An 18,545-nucleotide genomic window follows, 5' to 3' on the forward strand; every position below is an offset into this window, starting at 1 on the left:
TATTGAGGGACAGTGACCGTGTTAGAGTCCCTCCTATCATACCACCAACTATCTTCACCTCAGTGGGGGACTTTTGGAAAGTGATATGCCTCCCATAATGGAAGATAGGAAAAGGGTTCGTCGATTTATGCAAGTACTCTAGCCACCCGCCTCCGGATTGCTGGGGGGGGGGGTAGGGACAATGGCTTTTGGGAGCCCGCAGGAGTGAGAGAAGTCTGAGCACGTCAGTCCATTTCATCTGCACTACAGAATCGTAATTTCTGCTCTGACACGGACGAACTGGGAACCTCAGGCAAGCTGGCATCCTTAGGTCTTTTCTTGTGTCTGGGAGCACAGTGACGCAATCTAGAGTAAGTGTGTGGATGCGTGTATAGACACACGCTGGCACATCTGCGGTGGCACATAAGCACAGTCGTATGTGTGGAGTACACAGAAAAACTGTAGTGTACATTCACTACGTAGTGTCAAAACCATCAGGAAGCTTCTTCTTTCACGGAGTCCGGAGATAACATACCTTCAGTTTCCAGGTTGGGTCCTTTGGCTGCTTTGCAATGACATCAAAGACTGACGATCTCCCCACTTTCCGCTCTGTTGCTTTCAGTGTATTGGCTCCTGCCCTCGGCGTTGCGAAATAGTTGCAGCAGCTCTGGACAGCACATTTGCCCGTAACATCCAGAAGTGAAAAGAGAGAGGAAAGCTCTCTTTGAAGACCTCCAGGTTTCCCCTCACATCCCACTGGCCGGAATTATGTCCCATTTCTATTCCTGGACCCACCATTGGCAAGGAGAGTGGAATTCCCACGAAAGACTTAAACTAGTTAAGGTTTGCGCGCCCGGTCAGCAAAGAAGGTAGATGATGATTCCTGCTACTTACTAGCTTATTTGCAAAATATGGATAATAAGAGTAAATACTTCACGGAGTTGCTGGGAGGACTTAGTGAGCTAAAATGCTTACAGTCCTGTCTGGCACATAGTAAGTACTCAGTAAATGGTATTATTAAATAGCATTTGTTATTAAATAGCGGTCTGTGCTACAGATGAGAAAATGCATTCAGAAGGCTGAAGTGCCTACCTGTCAGATCTGAGACTAGAATTAAGGCCTGATTGACTCCAGAACCCACACTTTCCACCGCACCAGCTGCCGAAGTCACAAGTGGGCAGGGATGACACCCAGGCTCTCTTCAACAGGGTAAATGGGATGATCTGTCGGATGTGATTAAATGTGCCTTGATTTCCAGAATTGTCCCTCTGCGTGAAAATTTTGACGCTCGAGAAAGTAGAACGTGGAGCCCCGGGATCCGGGCCTCTTACCCTCTCCACTCCTTCCAGGATGCGACGCCAGCCTGTCTCCGGCCAGGACTTGGAGTAAAACCTCGCACAGCTGGCATGAGATCGAGGGCCCCCGTTTACCACAGTTTGGCCCATAAGCTGATTAGCTACAGGGCCCCGAGGCTTGGCTGGAGGGCCCGCCCCGCAGCTGTGGCGCAGGCAGAGAGCTGGAGGAGTGGGCTGGCCAGCTGGTGCCGAGCAGTTGGGATTGACGGCAGCAGCAGGATCCTGAGCTCCGGCAGTGTTTCCTCAGCCCAGGGAGAAGCCAGGCCTCAGGAAATGTGCCCCCAAACCCTGGGCCTTGCTCAGGTCAGCGCAGTGACATTCAGCCGCAAGGCTTTCCCTATGCCTTTCTCTCCTCCTCCCTGTGTCCCCTTGCCCTCAAAGACACTCCCTTCCCTTGGGGCCCTGGCTGTACCCCACAAACCCAGCTCAGAGCTGCCACAGGTGGGCCCCAGCCCCTCCAGCTGTTGGGCCCATTCTTCACGTGGTGTCCTGGGATTAGTCGGCTGATGGGAGGGTCTGAGATGTGAGGGTGGGAGTGGATTCTGCTCGGTTTCAGCTCCTTAAAGCCAGGCCCCCAGAGCCCCAGAGATTGCTGCAGCAGCCAGAACGGCACGAGGTAAGAGAGGAATGATCTGGTGGGATGGCAGGCAGAGGTTCAGGGTGGCCAGCTGGGGGCCAGAGCCACGGCAGACGGGGCCGACAGGGAGGGGGAGAAGAGAATACACTCGGGGTCCCAGAAAGGACTGCAGCCTCAGAGGTTCAAGGGCAGAGGTAAGAATTTTGGCATTGGAGGAACTGAGTTTTGGGACACCCTAGGAGGGTGACGATGCCAAAAATAGGAACGGGACACTGGCTTGTGCACTTAACCCCCTCGGGGAAAGAAGAGGAACACGCCCAGATGTCTCTGTGTTGTTTTGTTTGCTCCGGGCGCCTGTGTGGGTGGCATACACATTCATCGGCTTGCTGCCTGGAGGGGAAGGGAGCTAATGGTTATGAAGTGTCTCCCCAGTGTCAGCCACCGCGCTCAGAGTTTTACTTATGTTTCCTCATAATCCTCCCAACAACACTGTGCGGTAAGTATTTTCATCTCCGTTTTACAGCAGAGAAGCCTGGCTCAGTGAAGCGCAGTAATTCGCCCAGGATCACATGGCAAATAAATGTGTGTATCTAGAATCTGCCTGATTCCTGGGCCTGTGTTCTTTTCCGCTCTGCTGTCCAAAGTTTTGATTCAGACCCAGGACTTTGTGGTCAGATCCAGGTGCAGGGGAAGGAAACAGGCTGGGAAGGCTGAGAGTTGTGAGACGTTTTCCGCCCTGCCCCAGGGGCTCCAGGCAGGCCCCAGGAGAGGACCTGCACTACCCAAGTCCAAGGTCACTATGCAGGGGCCTGTCCTCAGGGTCACTGCATCATAAGCCTGTTCCTTCATCCACGGTTCACGGAGGAGGGAGGATTGGGCTTTTTCTGGGAAGGACTCCCTATTCCAGTCTGGTTTCTCCAGAACTCTCTGTTGGCCCAGCCTTGCTGGAGCTTACTGCACATGCCTGTAACTCCACATTATCTGAACCATACTCCATCTGTGAGGGGCGCTTCCACCCTCTCAGTCACCAAGGTTGGAAGTTTCCAAGCTATCTGGGACTCTAGCCTCTTCCTCATTTCCCCGCAGCTTGTCAGCAAGCCCATTCTACTTCAGATGACTCTGGGGTTCACCCCCCGGGGGTGCCGCCTCCGCTCCGTCCTCATCCTCTCCCACGTCGACTTCTTGCTGCTAGGATCTCCTCCCAGCAAGGGCTGAGGAACAGGAGGCTGGGGTTGAGCGAAGCTGGCGTGGAGGGCTGCTTCTGTGGCTAACGTCCGCAGTGACCTCTCTTCCTCTCCCTAGTCCAAGGTCGGAGATGAACGGCAGTGTTGGGGACCCGGGCGTCCGCGGCTGCAGCCCCTGGGACGACCCTGCTCGCTTCATCGTGGTGCCCGCGGCCTACGCCTTGGCCCTGGGCCTGGGGCTGCCGGCCAACGTGGCGGCGCTGGCGGTGTTCGTCCGCAGCGGCCGGCGCCTGGGTCAGGCCCTGCGGCTCTACCTGCTCAACCTGGCCCTGGCCGACGTGCTCTTCACGCTCACGCTGCCGCTCTGGCTCACCTACTACCTGGGCCCGGCCCACTGGCCCTTCCCGGAGGCCGCCTGCCGCGCGGCCGGGGCCGCCTACTACGTGGCCACCTACGCGGCCGTGGCCTTCGCCGCGCTCATCAGCCTGTGCCGCTGCGGCTCGGTGCGCGGGCCCCGGCCCAGGACGCCCGGCCGCCTGGCGCTGCGCCGCCGGGGCCCTGCGCGCGCCGCCTGCGCCGCCGCCTGGCTGGCCGGCCTGGCCTGTGCCGCGCCCTCGCTGGCCGCGCCGCACGCGCTGCGCCCGGGCCCGGGGGGCGCCGCTCGGTGCCTGGAGCACGGCTGGGCGCGCGCCGGCCTGGCCTACGCCACCGTGGCCTTCTTCGCCGCTGCCTTCCTGCTGGTGCTCGCGGCCTACGTGAGCCTGGCGCGGGCGCTCGCGGCGCCCTCGGGCCCCGGCCCGGCCCCCGCCGGCCCGCACCGGCGCGCGGCCAGGACCATGGTGCTGGGGCTGCTGCTGGTCTTCGCCCTCTGCCTGGCGCCCTACCACCTGCTGCTGGCGCCCTGGGTGGCCGGGCGGGAGGGCGCCACGGGCGGCGACGGCGGCGGCTGCCGCGCCGCCTCCACGCTCGACGTCCTGCACACCCTCAGCCTGGCGCTGCTGAGCCTCAACAGCTGCTTGGACCCGCTCATCTACTGCTTCTCGGTGCGCCGCTTCCGCCAGGACTGCTGGGCGCTGGGCTGTCGCCCCGGGCTGGGGGCGCCCGGCGAGCGCGCGGCCTCCTTGGCCTCTTCGTCTTGAGGCCCTGGCCTCCCCCGCCTGCGGCACCCCTGCCACCCTGGCAGCGTGGCGTACGGGGTGGAGGAAGCCCTCAAAAGGACCTAGATTCCGATCCTGACGCAACCACAGGCTAGCCACCTCGCTCTAGAGCTCCAGGCTTGCCGATGACAAGGGGCTAGAACAGTCCTTGCCGCCCGAATATCCCCTAGATGTTGGCATCTTTTGGATACAGATAATATGCCGTGATCTGGCTCCTGCGTCCCTCTCAGCATCTTCTCATCTCCATCCCTTCATCCTCTACCACCTCTGCCCCTCTCCGTGCGTTTAGTCACCTTCTCAGTCCCTGAAACAGACCAGTTTCCTTCCCAACAGGGCCTTTGCACCTGACTTTGCCAGGAATGATGTCCCTCTCTCTCCAAGAAGTTATTTCCTCTTCATCCTCCCTTCGTTAGAAGTAACTGTGTACAGGGAAGCCCTTCTCGACCAGCAACACGCATGCGAGCACACAAATGATTGGGTTGGGTCTGATTGTTCCTTCATAGCTATTTTCACAATTGTAAGCAAGCAGTTAAGTGGGTAATTCGTTTTTTTCTTCTATCTTGCCAGAATGTATTTTTTTTAAAAAAAGATTTTATTTATTTATTTGACAGAGATAGAGACAGCCAGCGAGAGAGGGAACACAAGCAGGGGGAGTGGGAGAGGAAGAAGCAGGCTCATAGCGGCGGAGCCTGATGTGGGGCTCGATCCCACAACACCGGGATCACGCCCTGAGCCGAAGGCAGACGCTTAACCGCTGTGCCACCCAGGCGCCCCTATCTTGCCAGAATGTATTGATGTTGATCCATGAGAAGGTGCCATTTCTGTAGATCCCAAAAGGTTGAATATTGGCAATTGCGTTTTCATCTAATTCAACTTAATAAATTCTGTGTTTGCCTTATTCACGGCTGTATCCCCTGTGCTTGCTACTGTGTCTTGCGCACCGTGAGGCAGTATATGAGGTGCGTGAACGAAACCTGGACATAATTAGCTTAAAATGCTCAAGGACTCACTCAGGCATTCCAGACTGATAGATTTTCCTCCAGTTTTTCTGGGATTCTCCAAGCTCGTATTACCTGGATTCATTCTTGACTCAGTCTTGATGATTGCTTCCCTTTTCTGTTGCTGGATACCCACAATTCTGCCATCACCTCCACTGTGCCAAGAGTCCTGTGCCAAGACTTGGTGGTAACCAAGCTGGAGGTCTGTCCTGCTATTAGCTGGGACAAGGATCGGCCTGAATCGCTGCCTTCTACTGAGCTGGGACTCTGTCAATGCGTGCAAATCCCTGCCAGGGTCACTGGCCACCAATGCCTTCCCTTCGGGTGCCTTGACAACTCAGCAGTTGGCTTCAGTTGGCTTCCGTCTCCTCAGCCATGTTACTGGAGGCCCCACAGCAGGACTGCTTGGCTCTCAAGGAGTCAGAACTTATGAGTGAGAGCAGCGTGTTCGTGCTGCCAAGTCGGTTGAGTCAGAAAGGGCCCCCCAACGAGCCACTGAGTCTTATTTCTGATTTTGCCTTCTAATGACAACATTTGATAAATTCCTTCTTTTCTTTTCGATAAGTTACCTTTCATCGGTCCCTTATTCCTTCTTTACATTTTTTTCTTTTTTACATTTTAAAAGCAATACACGTTTGAAAATAAATTCAAGGCATAGGGAAAAAGGTGAACTAGAAAGTAAAGGGCCCCTCGTGGTAGCCATTGTTCATTTTTTCTTGTGTGGATCTTTCTAGATGTTTTCTATTCCAGTACGTATATATGTATAGTTAATAGTCTTCACAAACCCACAAATGGGATAGGATTACAAGACTCTTCTGCAAGTTTCTTCCCTCATTTAGTAATTTTGTACATCTCTTTATATCTTTTTATACTAATTATATCTTGTACATCTACCTCATTCTTTTTGATAGATGCAGAGTATTTATTTTACTCAATTGGTTCACTGTTGATGGGCGTTTGTTTTCATTGTTTTCTGCCATAAATGATGCAATGAGTGTCCTTGTCCACGAATCTTGGCATACTTGTAAATCTGTAGAATAAATTCCTGGCAATGAAATTGCTGTGTCAAGGAGTATGTGTGTGTACTTAAATTATTTAATTACATTACCTAATTACCACCAAAAATGCCATGCAGTTACACACCCATCAACAGTATGTAATGGTCCCCGTTTTCCCACACCCTTACCGGGACCAAGTATTGTCACCTGCCCTCTCTGGAATCTGGACTCCTGTCTGCATTACAACTAGGAGCATGGCTGCCTTTTTTCTCTTTTTCCTAGAAGGCTGCTCAGTCTCCTCCATATTTATTTGAAACCTGGTAAGCCTGGGAGCACAAAGGAAAGGGTGTCACCTAAGACCTCACACCAGCCAAATCTTAGCCTATCTTGCTTTTTGGAGGAATTAAACAGAAGCACAAATGAGACCCCAAAAGCACAGTGGCAGGTCCATATTGTTAGAGAGATCTTCTTTGCGGATTAGGTTGGTTCATCCCATGCAGTGGGGGCCAGCATCTCAGGCCAAGGCCCGGAGGCAGCCTTGGCCCACATCATGAATTCACTTTGCTCTGGTGGGTTGAATGGCTCAGCCTTGGGGTCCATGCAAGGCTGGGTCTCTGAGAAATGATCTGGTGTCCCACATTAGGACCGGCTGAGTTTCCTAAGCCTGAATTTGATTCTGTCCAAATAAAAAATGATTCCCTATGGCCTTATCCATCCCTGTGGTCTTGTACTATCTTGCTTTTAATGTGACTTTTCCCTTAGTAATCAGTTTCCTTTGGGAAATGTCTAACTTAGTCTTCTGTGTCTGACCTGGGGAAAAATAACTTGAGACTTGATTACCTCTGGGAGGTCAGATCTGATGGAAAGAAAGCCTCTGTCTGGAGTTACAATGTGTGGGAATCATCCTCTTTCCTTCCTGTCGACTCGGGAAGGTGGAACCTGGGGTGAGGACCCAGAGGCAAAGAGCTGGAGGGATGAAGGAGAACAGACTGCTTTGTACAGTACGAAGAATCCTTTTGGATTCTTGATCCTCTTCCTTATTCCAAACCTTGAAGAATTTGACCCAAGACCCTCCCTCAACCCAGGATGGAGAAGAAGGGAGCCCAGGTTGGTTGGTCCTTGATTAGATGCTGGAAATCTCCTTTCTCCAGGATCTGGGGAAAACTCATCTGCCAGTTGTTTTCAACAGCTATCAATTAGTATGCCCTAGACTCCCCCTACCTCTTGCTGGGCCAGGAATGCCCAAGGACCTTTGGCTGCGGGGCTCTGAACGTGGTGCTAAAAAGCTGCTGCCGACACAGAAAGAACCAATCTCCCCTTCTCTACTGGCCCCACTCCCTCCCTCAGCTTAATCACAGTCCAGATCTCTGAACCCAGCCCAACCCCACTCCTGTCCTTGGCCAGGGCTGGTCCAGGTTCTTGACTCTGCACACACCTGCCTGGGCTCCCTGATCAGCTCTGCAGCCTCTGTGACCTTACCTGTTCCCACCTGAGTCCTCACTTCTAGCCCAGGTCCCACCTGCTCCTTTGGCCTCTGTAGGGAAGCCTGTTAGGTTTCACCTTAATTTCTCTCTCCGTCTTCAGGCCTCAGGGTGCTCTCTCTGCAACTGATGTTTTTCCCTGACATCTATTTCCCTTTCCTCTAGCCCCAGAAGGATAGTGTTTTTCGCCCTGTGTGGCAGCTATCCTTCAGTGATCCTGAAACTACTTCCTTGGACTCATCCCATCTTCAGGAACGACAACTCCTTTCCCAGAACAATAACCTGTAGCGTTCTCCCAGGCCTGCTTTTCTGGCTGTTGATGTGGCACATGGCCACCACCTGGGCCTAGCAGTGACACATTGACATAAAATCATGCTTTGTCACCCCTCATTCTCAGTGAGCACTAGTCTTGTTCTGAAATGTAGTTGTGGTTGGGGTGTTGGGTTCACATTGGCCCTTGGCATTTGTGGAGTGCTGGGCAAAAGATCAAACAGAGGCTCACATACTGTTACATCTAAATATTTAGAAGTTATAAATTAGGTAATCTCTACACCCAATGTGAGGCTCAAACTTAACCCAGAGATCAAGAGTCGCATGCTCTTCTGACTGAGCCAACACATTGTTAAATAAAATGTGTTCCATTCTCCCACTTAGACAAATATACCTTCATAATGACAGGATAGAAAAATATGTGTAAAGTTGTAGTTTTTAAGGACTGAAAGCCAGCAAATTATCAAAAATGATTGAATTAAATTCAACATGTTATGTTTGACCATTGTATTTGAATCTTGTATAAGACATTATTGTCATATAAAATATAAAATATTTTAATTTAATTTCCTAGTTGGAGTTCTTTCAGCTTTTTGGATCAATGACTTTGTAGTGTTCATCGTATTGGGACAAATTTTGGCCATTGTTTCTTAAAATCATTTTGTGTACTTTTTTCCTATTTTTCTGGGATTCCAATTACACATACATTTAACCACATGAAATTGTTCTATTGAGTCTGTTTATTTATTTTTTATTTTTTATTTTTAAAGATTTTATTTTATTTATTTATTTGACAAAGATAGAGACAGCCAGTGAGAGAGGGAACACAAGCAGGGGGAGTGGGAGAGGAAGAAGCAGGCTCATAGCGGAGAAGCCTGATGTGGGGCTCGATCCCATAACGCCGGGATCACGCCCTGAGCCGAAGGCAGACGCTTAACCGCTGCGCCACCCAGGAGCCCCGAGTCTGTTTATTTTTACCAATCTCTCTTTCCCCCTCTCTGTTTTTTGTTTTGAATGGTTGTTATTGTGTGTCTTCAATTTCACTGATCTTTTTTATCCAGTGTCTAACTGGCTATTAATCCCATCCTTTTTCACATTATATTTTTCATGTCTAGAAATTCCATTTGATTATTTAACAATCTTTAATTTCTTTTCTCATTATGTTCATATTTTCTTCCAAATTACCGAGTCTATTTAACATAAATATGACAGTTATTTAAAGTCCTTGTTTGCTAATTCTATCATCTTTCTTATTTCTGACCTTTGTTTCTATTTCATAATTTTTTCTTTTTTTTTTTTAAGATTTTATTTATTTATTTGACAGAGAGAGAGAGCACAAGCAGGGGGAGCAGCAGGCAGAGGGAGAAGGAGAAGCAGGGAACCCGATATGGGACTCGATCCCAGGACCCCGGGATCATGACCTGAGCTGAAGGCAGACGCTTAACCAACTGAGCCACTGAGGTGCCCCTAATTTTTTTCTTTTGATTGTAGGTCACATTTTCCTGCTTCTTGTCATGTCTCCTATTTTTGGATTGGATTTGGGCATTGTGAACGTTATGCTATTGACTGTTGGTGTCTTCCTCTAAAAACTTTGGGTTTTGTTTTATAAGGTAGCTAAGTGACTTTCAGATTATATGGATCCTTCTGAGTCTTATAAGTTTCTTCAGGGCTAGTTTGGAGTAGCCTTTACCCTAGGGATAATTTAGCCATACCACCAATGCATGATCCTCCTGAGAGCTTGGTAAATACCATGAGTGTTCAATGAGGACTCTCCACTCTGGTTTGTCAGAGCTCAAATATTCTCCCGACCTTGTGGAGCTCTGATGATTTTTCAGCTTGCCAACTACTCATGTGCTCTTTGCCCTGTCTTCTGGTGTTCACCTTTGTGTGCATGGCTTGGATGTCAGCATAAACTGAAGGACACCCTAGCAGACTTCTAGAGCTCTTTTTCTGCAGAGTTCCTCTTATTTGTAACTCTGCTCTGCTAATTGCAGCTACCTCAGGCTCCATGAATCCCCATTTCTGTTCTCTTCAACTAAACAAGACTTCCACACTCTGCTTGGGATCTTCTACTCTGCACTATGGTCCAGAGTGTATCTTCAGGGAGATAGCTGATGAATTTGTAGGGCTCACTATGCTTGTTTTCCTCTTCTCAGATTCACAGTTCTGCACTATTTGCTAACGTGTGAAAGAGTCATAACTCTTTTTTAAAAAGATTTATTGATTTATTTCAGAGAAAGAAAGAGTGTGAGTAGGGAGAGGGGTAAAGGGAGAGGGAGAAAAATCTCAAGCAGACTCCCCACTGAGCATGGGGCCCCATGTGGGACTCAATCCTAGTACCTTGAGATCACGACCTGAGCCAAAACCAAGAGTCCGGTGCTTAACTGATGGAGCCACCCAGGCACCTCAGTAATTTGTTTTTTTTTTAAATTTTTATTTGAATTGAGTTGACATACAATATTACATTAGTTTCAGGTGTACAACATAGTGATTCGACAAGTCTATGTGTTATACTCTGCTCACAAATGTAGCTACCATCTGTCACCATGCAACCCTATTATAGCATCGTTGACTATATTCCCTACGTTGTGCCTTTTTTCCCCATGACTTACCCATTCCGTAACTGGAAGCCAGTGTCTCCCGCTCCTTTTCACCCATTTTTGCTCATCCCCCACCTCCTTACCTCTGGTAACCATCCGCTTGTTCTCTGTATTTATAGATTTGATTGTACTTTTTGTTTGTTTATTCATTTGTGGGTTTTTTTTTTAGATTCTAAACATGTGTGAAATCATATGGTATTTGTCTTTCTCAGTCTGACTTATTTCACTTAGCATAATACCCGCTAGGTTCACGCATGTTGTTGCAAATGGCATGATCTCATCCTTTTTCATGGCTGCGTGAAAGGATGGTAATTTGACTTCATTATAATTACAAACTTCTCTTCAACAAATGACAAAATTAAGAAAGTGTGAAGACAAACCACAGACTTGTAGCGAATATTTGCAATACATAATTTGGAAAAAGCACTCTTAACGAATATATAATGAATCCCTTCAAATCAATAATTTAAAAAAAGACTGACAACTCAAGTTTTAAAAAGACGAAAATCTCGAACAGGCTGTTCACAAAAGAGGATATCCAAATGGCTAATAAACGTTTGTAAAAGTGTTTGACGTCATTATCTTTCAGGTGAAATCAAATTAAGACTACAACGAGATACCGTCTCATACTTACACAATTTTAGAATGGCTAAAATTAAAAAAACTGACAAGTTCAAGTTGTTGAAGATGTAGAGAAACCAGAAGTCTTATACATTGCTCATTGGGAGTATAACTTTATATAAACATTTAGAAAACTGTTTGGCAGCATACACTAAAGCTAAACAAACATGTGCTGCGTGATTATACAACTCAGCTCCTGGGTATATGCCCAAGAGAAATGAATGCATATGTCCACTAAAAGATATGCATGTAGCACAGTCAGAGCAGCATTTTGCATGATAGTCCCAAATTGGAAGCAAACCAAATGTTAATCAAGAGTAGAGGGGCGCCTGGGTGGTGCAGCGGTTAAGCGTCTGCCTTTGGCTCAGGGCGTGACCCCAGCGTTACGGTATCGAGCCCCACATCAGGCTCCTCTGCTATGAGCCTGCTTCTTCCTCTCCCACTCCCCCTGCTTGTGTTCCCTCTCTCGCTGGCTGTCTCTATCTCTGTCGAATAAATAAAAATAAAATCTTTAAAAAAAAAAGAGTAGAATAAATTATGATATAGTTAGATCTGGGATATTAAATAACAACGAAAAAGATTTAACTGCATGTAATAACATGGATGAATCTTATAGTTATAAAGTTGGGCAAAAGAGCCAGACGCAAAAAATTACAGTCTGTATGATTCTAATTTTACATAAAGCACAGGCAAAGCTGACTATTTTTAATCAGATTATTTGGTTTTTGGTGTTGAGTTGCAGAAGTTCTTTATATATTTTGGATATTAACCCCTCATCAAATATGTCACTTGCAAATATCTTCAGTATTATTCAGTATCACCCATTCAATAGGTTGTCTTTTTGTTTTGTTGATTTTTTCCTTTGCTGTGCAGAAGCTTTTCACTCTGTGATAATTATTTTTGATAATTATTATTTCCCTTTTCTTGGAGTTCCCAATATCTATAATACAAGCTTGAGGATTCTGAGAAGATGGCAGAGGAAGAATCGCCAGGAATCTGTCTCCCCTCTGAGAGGACAATTGCACTGGCAAAATCTGTCTGATGTAACAGTTTTGGAACTCTGGAGTCTATTGAAGGCTTGCAACTTCTGGGGAAAATTTAGGATGGTAAATTATGGTTAATTTTGGTCACTTTCAGCTCGTAGTACAATAGCACTGACCCCTACCCCTCAGCTACATGGCAGACAGCTGTGCACATATTCCTGGAGCAAGTTGCCCACAGTACATGGGAGATAAGGTGTGCAACAATGACCCTGTCGTCCAAATATATGGGATCTGTGCTTTGATCACTAATTGTTGCTTCTGCTCAAAGAGGTGCAGACAAAGAAGAAATGGGCAACTATTTTTGTTGCACCTGCCCCCTGCCCCCTTCCGCCCTACCCTTGTTGAAAACACATCTTCTCTGCTGAAGTGGTTTGCAGGGGATTTATAGGGCCAGAGTCCCTTTTTCCTCCTTCACTTTTTGCGTGTACCTTTTTGGGAGCCAGACACTAAAGATTAGAACATTCAAAAGCAACTGCATTTACAGACAAAATTAGAAAGTGACCACACTCGCCCAGGGAAAGGCTCAGTAAAAACCTAAGAAGACATTACGCTTACACCTCATTCTGATCCTCAGCACTGAGACAGCCTAAAACAAACAAACAAATGAATGAACGAACAAAACCCACAGTAAACAAAAACAATAATAAAACCCAGCAAACCCTGGGACGAGGGAGAACCTGATTTCCTGAGTTACCACAATATTAGATTCAAATTTCCTGTGTTCAACAAAAAGTGCCAAAGCATACAAAGAAACAGCAAAGCGTAGCCCATTCCGAGAAAGAAAGAAGCCCCCACAAACTGTCCCTGAAAAACACCTAATGGCAGATGTACTAGACAAAGACTTTAAAACACCAGTCTTAAAGATGCTCAAAGAACTAAAGAAATATGTGGGGAATGTGAAGAAAATGATGTATGAACAAACGAAATATCAATAAAGAGATAGAAGTCCTAAAAGAAACCCAAAAGAAATTCTGGAGATGAAAAGTAGACTAACTGAAATGAACAATCCACTAGAGGGATTCAAAGGAAGATGTGAGAGGCAGAAAAAAGAACTAAAAACTTGAGGATAAGACGGTGGAAACTATTGAGGCTGAGAAACAGAGTAGAGAGATGAAAGAAAAGTGAACAGAAATTCAGGGATCTGTGGGATATAATCAGGTGGACCAACATATGCATCCTGGGAGTCCTAGAAGGAGTAGAGAGAGAGAGAAAGGGGCAGAGAGAGTATTTGAAGAAATAATGGCTGAAAAGGCCCCAAATTTGCTGAAGGACATGAATATAATATCCAGGAAGTTCAATGAATCCTTGTAAAATGAATTCAAGGAGACCCACACCAAGGCACATTATAATCAAACATTCAAAAGACACAATCTTGAAAGCAGTGAGAGAGATAGAAATCATCATATACAAAGAATTGTCAATAAGATTATCCGCAGATTTTGCAGAAAATTTGGAGGCTGTAAAGTGGCTCATAATATTCAAGGGCTAAAAGAAAAAAACCTGTCAATCAAGAATCCTATATTGGCAAAATTGTCCTTCAAGAATGAGGGAGAAATTAAGAGATTCTCAGATAAACAAAAGCTGAGGGTGTTGGTGGCCACTAGGCCTGTCCTGCAAGACAGGTGGAGTCCTGCAAGGTGAAATGAAAAGACACAGTAGACGGTAATTTATTTAAAGTTGTATGAAGAAATAAAGATCCCAGAAAATATAAATACATAGGCAATTATAAGCCCTAGTATTATTGTTACAATGGTTTGTAATTATATTTTTATTAATTTTCTACATAATTTAAAACACTAATACATTTATTTTTTTAAAGATTTTTATTTATTTGAGAGAGAGAGAGAGAGCAGGGGGAGGGGCAAAGGGAGAGAGAGAATCTCAAGTAGACTCTGTACTGAGCATGGAGCCCTAGGCGGGGCTTGATCCCATGACACTGAGATCATGATCTGAGCCGAAACCAGGAGTTGGATGCTCAACTGACTGAGCCACCTGGGTGCCCCAAAACACTAATACATTTAAAGAAAAGAATTATTAATGTAAATCTTGTATTACTGTAACTTTGGTTTGTAACTCCAAATTTTGTTTTTTACATAATTTAGGGTACTAATGCATTTATTAGTTTATGTTTTGGGACACATAATGTATAAAAATACAATTTTGTGACATCAACAACCAAAAGGGGTGGGGATAGAGCCGTAAAGGAGCAGTTTTTGTATGTTATTGAAGTCAAGTTGGTATAAATACAAATTAGAGTGTTAAAACTTTAGGATGTTAAATGTAATCCCCATGGTAACCACAAAGAAAATAGCTCTAGAATGTACACAAAAGGAAATGAAAAAGAAATCTAAATATTTCGCTAAAAAAATCATCTAACGCAAAAGAGCACAGGAATGCCGGAAACGAGGGACCGAAAAGCTAAAAGGCACTTAGAAAACAAATAGCACAGTGACATAAGTGAGACTCGTTAGCAGTCATTGCTTTAAATGGGAAGAGATGAAACTCCAATCAAAAGACAGAGCTTGGTAGAATGGATAAAAACACATGACTCAATGATATGGTGTCTACAAGAGACTCAGTTGAGATCCAAAGGCACAAACAGTTTGAAAGTGAAAGGATGGGAAATGATTCCATGCGATGACAACCAAAATAGAGCAGGAATGGCTATACTAATATCAGATAGCATATTATTTAAATAAAATAAGTTTGGGGCGCCTGGGTGGCGCAGTCGTTAAGCGTCTGCCTTCGGCTCAGGGCGTGATCCCGGCGTTATGGGATCGAGCCCCACATCAGGCTCCTCCGCTGGGAGTCGCTTCTTCCTCTCCCACTCCCCCTGCTTGTGTTCCCTCTCTCGCTGGCTGTCTCTCTCTCTCTGTCAAATAAATAAATAAATAAATAAATAAATAAATAAATAAATGAAATCTTTAAAAAAATAAAATAAGTTTGCAAGAGGCAAAGAAGGATAATAGATGGTAGTGAATGGTTTAATGTGGTAAGAAGATATAACGATTACAGGCATACCTCACTTTAGTGCACTTTGCTTTACTGCACTTCACAGATACTGTGTTTTTACAGATTGAAGACTTGTGGTAACCCTGCACCGAGCAAGTCCATCAGTGATTTTTTTTCCCCAAGCCCAGATGATAGATAGCATTTTTTTTTAGCAATAAAATATTTTTTAAAAGATTTATTTATTTATTTTAGAGAGAGAGTACGAGCAGGAGGGGGAGAGGGAGAGAGAATCTCAAGCAAACTCTGCCCTGAGTTTAGAGCCCAGTGTGGGGCTCGATCCCACAACCTTGAGATCATGGCCTCAGCTGAAATCAAGAGTCTGACACTTAACTGACTGAGCCACCCAGGCACCACGAAATATAACTTTTATACGCACTGGGAAACCAAAAAATTCATTTGACTCACTTTAATGTGATATTTGCTATATTGTGGTGGTCTGGAACCTTAGCTGCAATATCTATGAGGTGTGCCTATAAAAACTTTTCACACATAGTGACAGATGATCAAAATATATGATGCAGAATCGAAGGGAGAAATAGACAGTTCTACAATAATAACTGGAGACTTCAATATCCCACTCTCAGTAATGGATAGAGCAACCAGACAGGAGATAAGTAAGGAAGTAGAAGGCTTAAACAACACAATCCACCAACTAGATCGGACAGATGTATACAGAGCACTCTAGCCATCGACAGCATACACATTCTTCTCAAGTGCTCGTGGAGCATTTTCCAGGACAGACCATATGTTAAGTCATACATTAAATTTCAATAGATTTTAAAAGCTAGATATCAAAAAACTCTCTCCCTGACCACCATGAGATAAGGTGAAAATAAAGAAAAAACTAAAACAAAAATTCTCAAAATTGTGGAAATTAAACAATACATTTTCCAAATAACCAATGGCTCAAAGAAGAAATCACAAGGGAAATTAGAAAATACTCAGAGTTGAGTGAAAACAAAAATGCAATATGTTGAAACTTATGAGACATAGCAAAAACAGAGCAAAGGGGAAAATTTATAGTTACAAATGCTTACGTTAAAAACAGGAAGGATCACGGTGTGTCTAAGTGGCTTAGTCGGTTAAGTGTCCAACTCTTGGTTTCAGCTCAGGTCATGATCTTGTGGGTTGTGGGATAGAGCCCTGCATTGGGCTCCTCATTCAGTGGGGAGTCTGCTTGAAAGATACTCTCCCTCTGCCCCTCCCCCTGCTCACGCTCTCTCTCTCTCTGTCTCTCTCTAAAAATAAATAAATAAATCTTAAAAAAAAAAGAACAGGAAGGATCTCAAATCAACAACATAACTTTACAACTTAAGGAACTAGAAAAAGAAGAATGAACTAAACCCAAAACAAGCAGAAGTAAGAAAACAATAAAGATTAAAGCAGAGATAAATGAAATAGAGAATATCAGCGAAATCAGAAGTTGGTTATTTGATGGGGCGCCTGGGTGGCACAGCGGTTGGGCGTCTGCCTTCGGCTCAGGGCGTGATCCCGGCGTTGTGGGATCGAGCCCCACATCAGGCTCCTCTGCTATGAGCCTGCTTCTTCCTCTCCCACTCCCCCTGCTTGTGTTCCCTCTCTCGCTGGCTGTCTCTATCTCTGTCGAATAAATAAATAATCTTTAAAAAAAAAAGAAGTTGGTTATTTGAAAAGATTAACAAAAAAGACAAATCTTTAGCTATATGGACTAAGAAAAAAAGAGAAAAACTCAAATTACTAAAATCAGAAATGAAAGTGGGGACATTACTGCTGATTCTACAGAGATAAAAAGGATCATAGGAGAGTACTATGAACAACTGCATGTCAAAAAATTGGGTAGCCTAGATGAAACAGACAGATTTCTAGAAACAGAAAACCTACCAAGACTACATCATGAAGAAATAGAAAAATCTGGATGTATCTATTATAGTAAGGAGATTGAATCAATAATCAAAAATCTCCCAATGAAGAAAAGTTCTGGACCTGATGGGTTCATTGAGGAATTCCACAAAAAATTATAGAATTAACATTATTCCTGCTCAAACACTTCCAAAAAATTTAACTCATTTATGAGTCTAGAATGACCCTGATACCAACCCAGACAAAGACACTACAAGAAAAGAAAACTATAGGGGCGCCTGGGTGGCTCAGTTGTTAAGCGTCTGCCTTCAGCTCAGGGTGTGATCCCGGTGTTCTGGGATCGAGCCCCGTATCAGGCTCCTCTACTGGGAGCCTGCTCCTTCCTCTCCCACTCCCCCTGCTTGTGTTCCCTCTCTCACTGGCTGTCTCTCTCTCTGTCAAATAAATAAATAAATAAATAAATAAATAAATAAATAAATAAGATCTTAAAAAAGAAAAGCCTAAAGGCATTGATCTGACCCCGGCCCATGCCTTTAAAACAAAACAAAACAAAACAAAACAAAACAAAACAAAACAAAACAACAAACCAAACCAAAAATAAAAAAAACAAAAACGATAGACCAATATCTCGTATGCAAAAATTCTCAACAAAATACTAGCAAACAGAATTCAGCATCGTATTAAAGGATTATACACCACGACCAAGTGGGATTTATCCCTGAAATACAAGGATGATTCAACCTATGAAAACTGATCACTGTAATACTCAACATCGACACGATAAAGGGAAATATCCACATAATCATCTCAGTTGATGCATTTGACAAAATGCAACACCTTTTCGTGATAAAAACACTCAACACGCTAGGAATAGAAGGGAGAAACTTCAAGGTAATAAAAGCCATAATGAAAAAATCACAGCAAGCATCACGCTCAATGACAGAACACTGAAAGCTTTTCCTCCAAGACTAGGAACAAGGCAAGGATGCCTAATTTCACCAGTTCTATTCAATATAGTCCTGGAAGTCTTAGAGCAATTAGGTAAGAAAAAGAAATAGAAAGGTAACCCACAGAATGGGAGAAAATATTTGTAAATCATATATCTGATAAGGGATTAATATTCTGAATATAAATAGAACTCCTAAAACTTAACAACCACAAAAAACAAGCTGATTCAAAAGTTAGGAAACGGGGGTGCCTGGCTGGCTCAGTTCGAAAAGTGTGCAACTCTTTGATTTCGTGGCGGAGAGTTCAAGCCCCATGCAGGCTGTAGAGATTATTGAAATAAATAAGTAAAATAATAATAAAAAAAAGAAAGTTAGGAAAGGACTTGAATAGACATTTTTCCAAAGAGCGTATATGAATGGCTAATAAGCACATGAAAAAGATGTCCACATCACAAATTACTAGGGAAATGCAAATCAAAACTAC

At 45.0% G+C, this 18,545-nt stretch overlaps 1 protein-coding gene across 1 annotated transcript; it reads left to right on the plus strand.

Moving 5' to 3' along the window:
- Positions 1–3,213: 3,213 nt before the first annotated feature.
- On the plus strand, positions 3,214–4,622 carry LOC123782419 (platelet-activating factor receptor-like). Its single transcript, XM_045782623.2, has one exon. It carries the CDS (start codon positions 3,227–3,229, stop codon positions 4,232–4,234), a length of 1,008 nt encoding a protein of 335 aa, XP_045638579.1. The 5' UTR covers positions 3,214–3,226; the 3' UTR covers positions 4,235–4,622.
- Positions 4,623–18,545: the final 13,923 nt, after the last annotated feature.

This window comes from Ursus americanus, chromosome 33 (assembly GCF_024610735.1).
Source record: "Ursus americanus isolate L20-20 chromosome 33, mUrsAme1.1.p, whole genome shotgun sequence".
Taxonomy (NCBI): Eukaryota; Metazoa; Chordata; class Mammalia; order Carnivora; family Ursidae; genus Ursus; species Ursus americanus.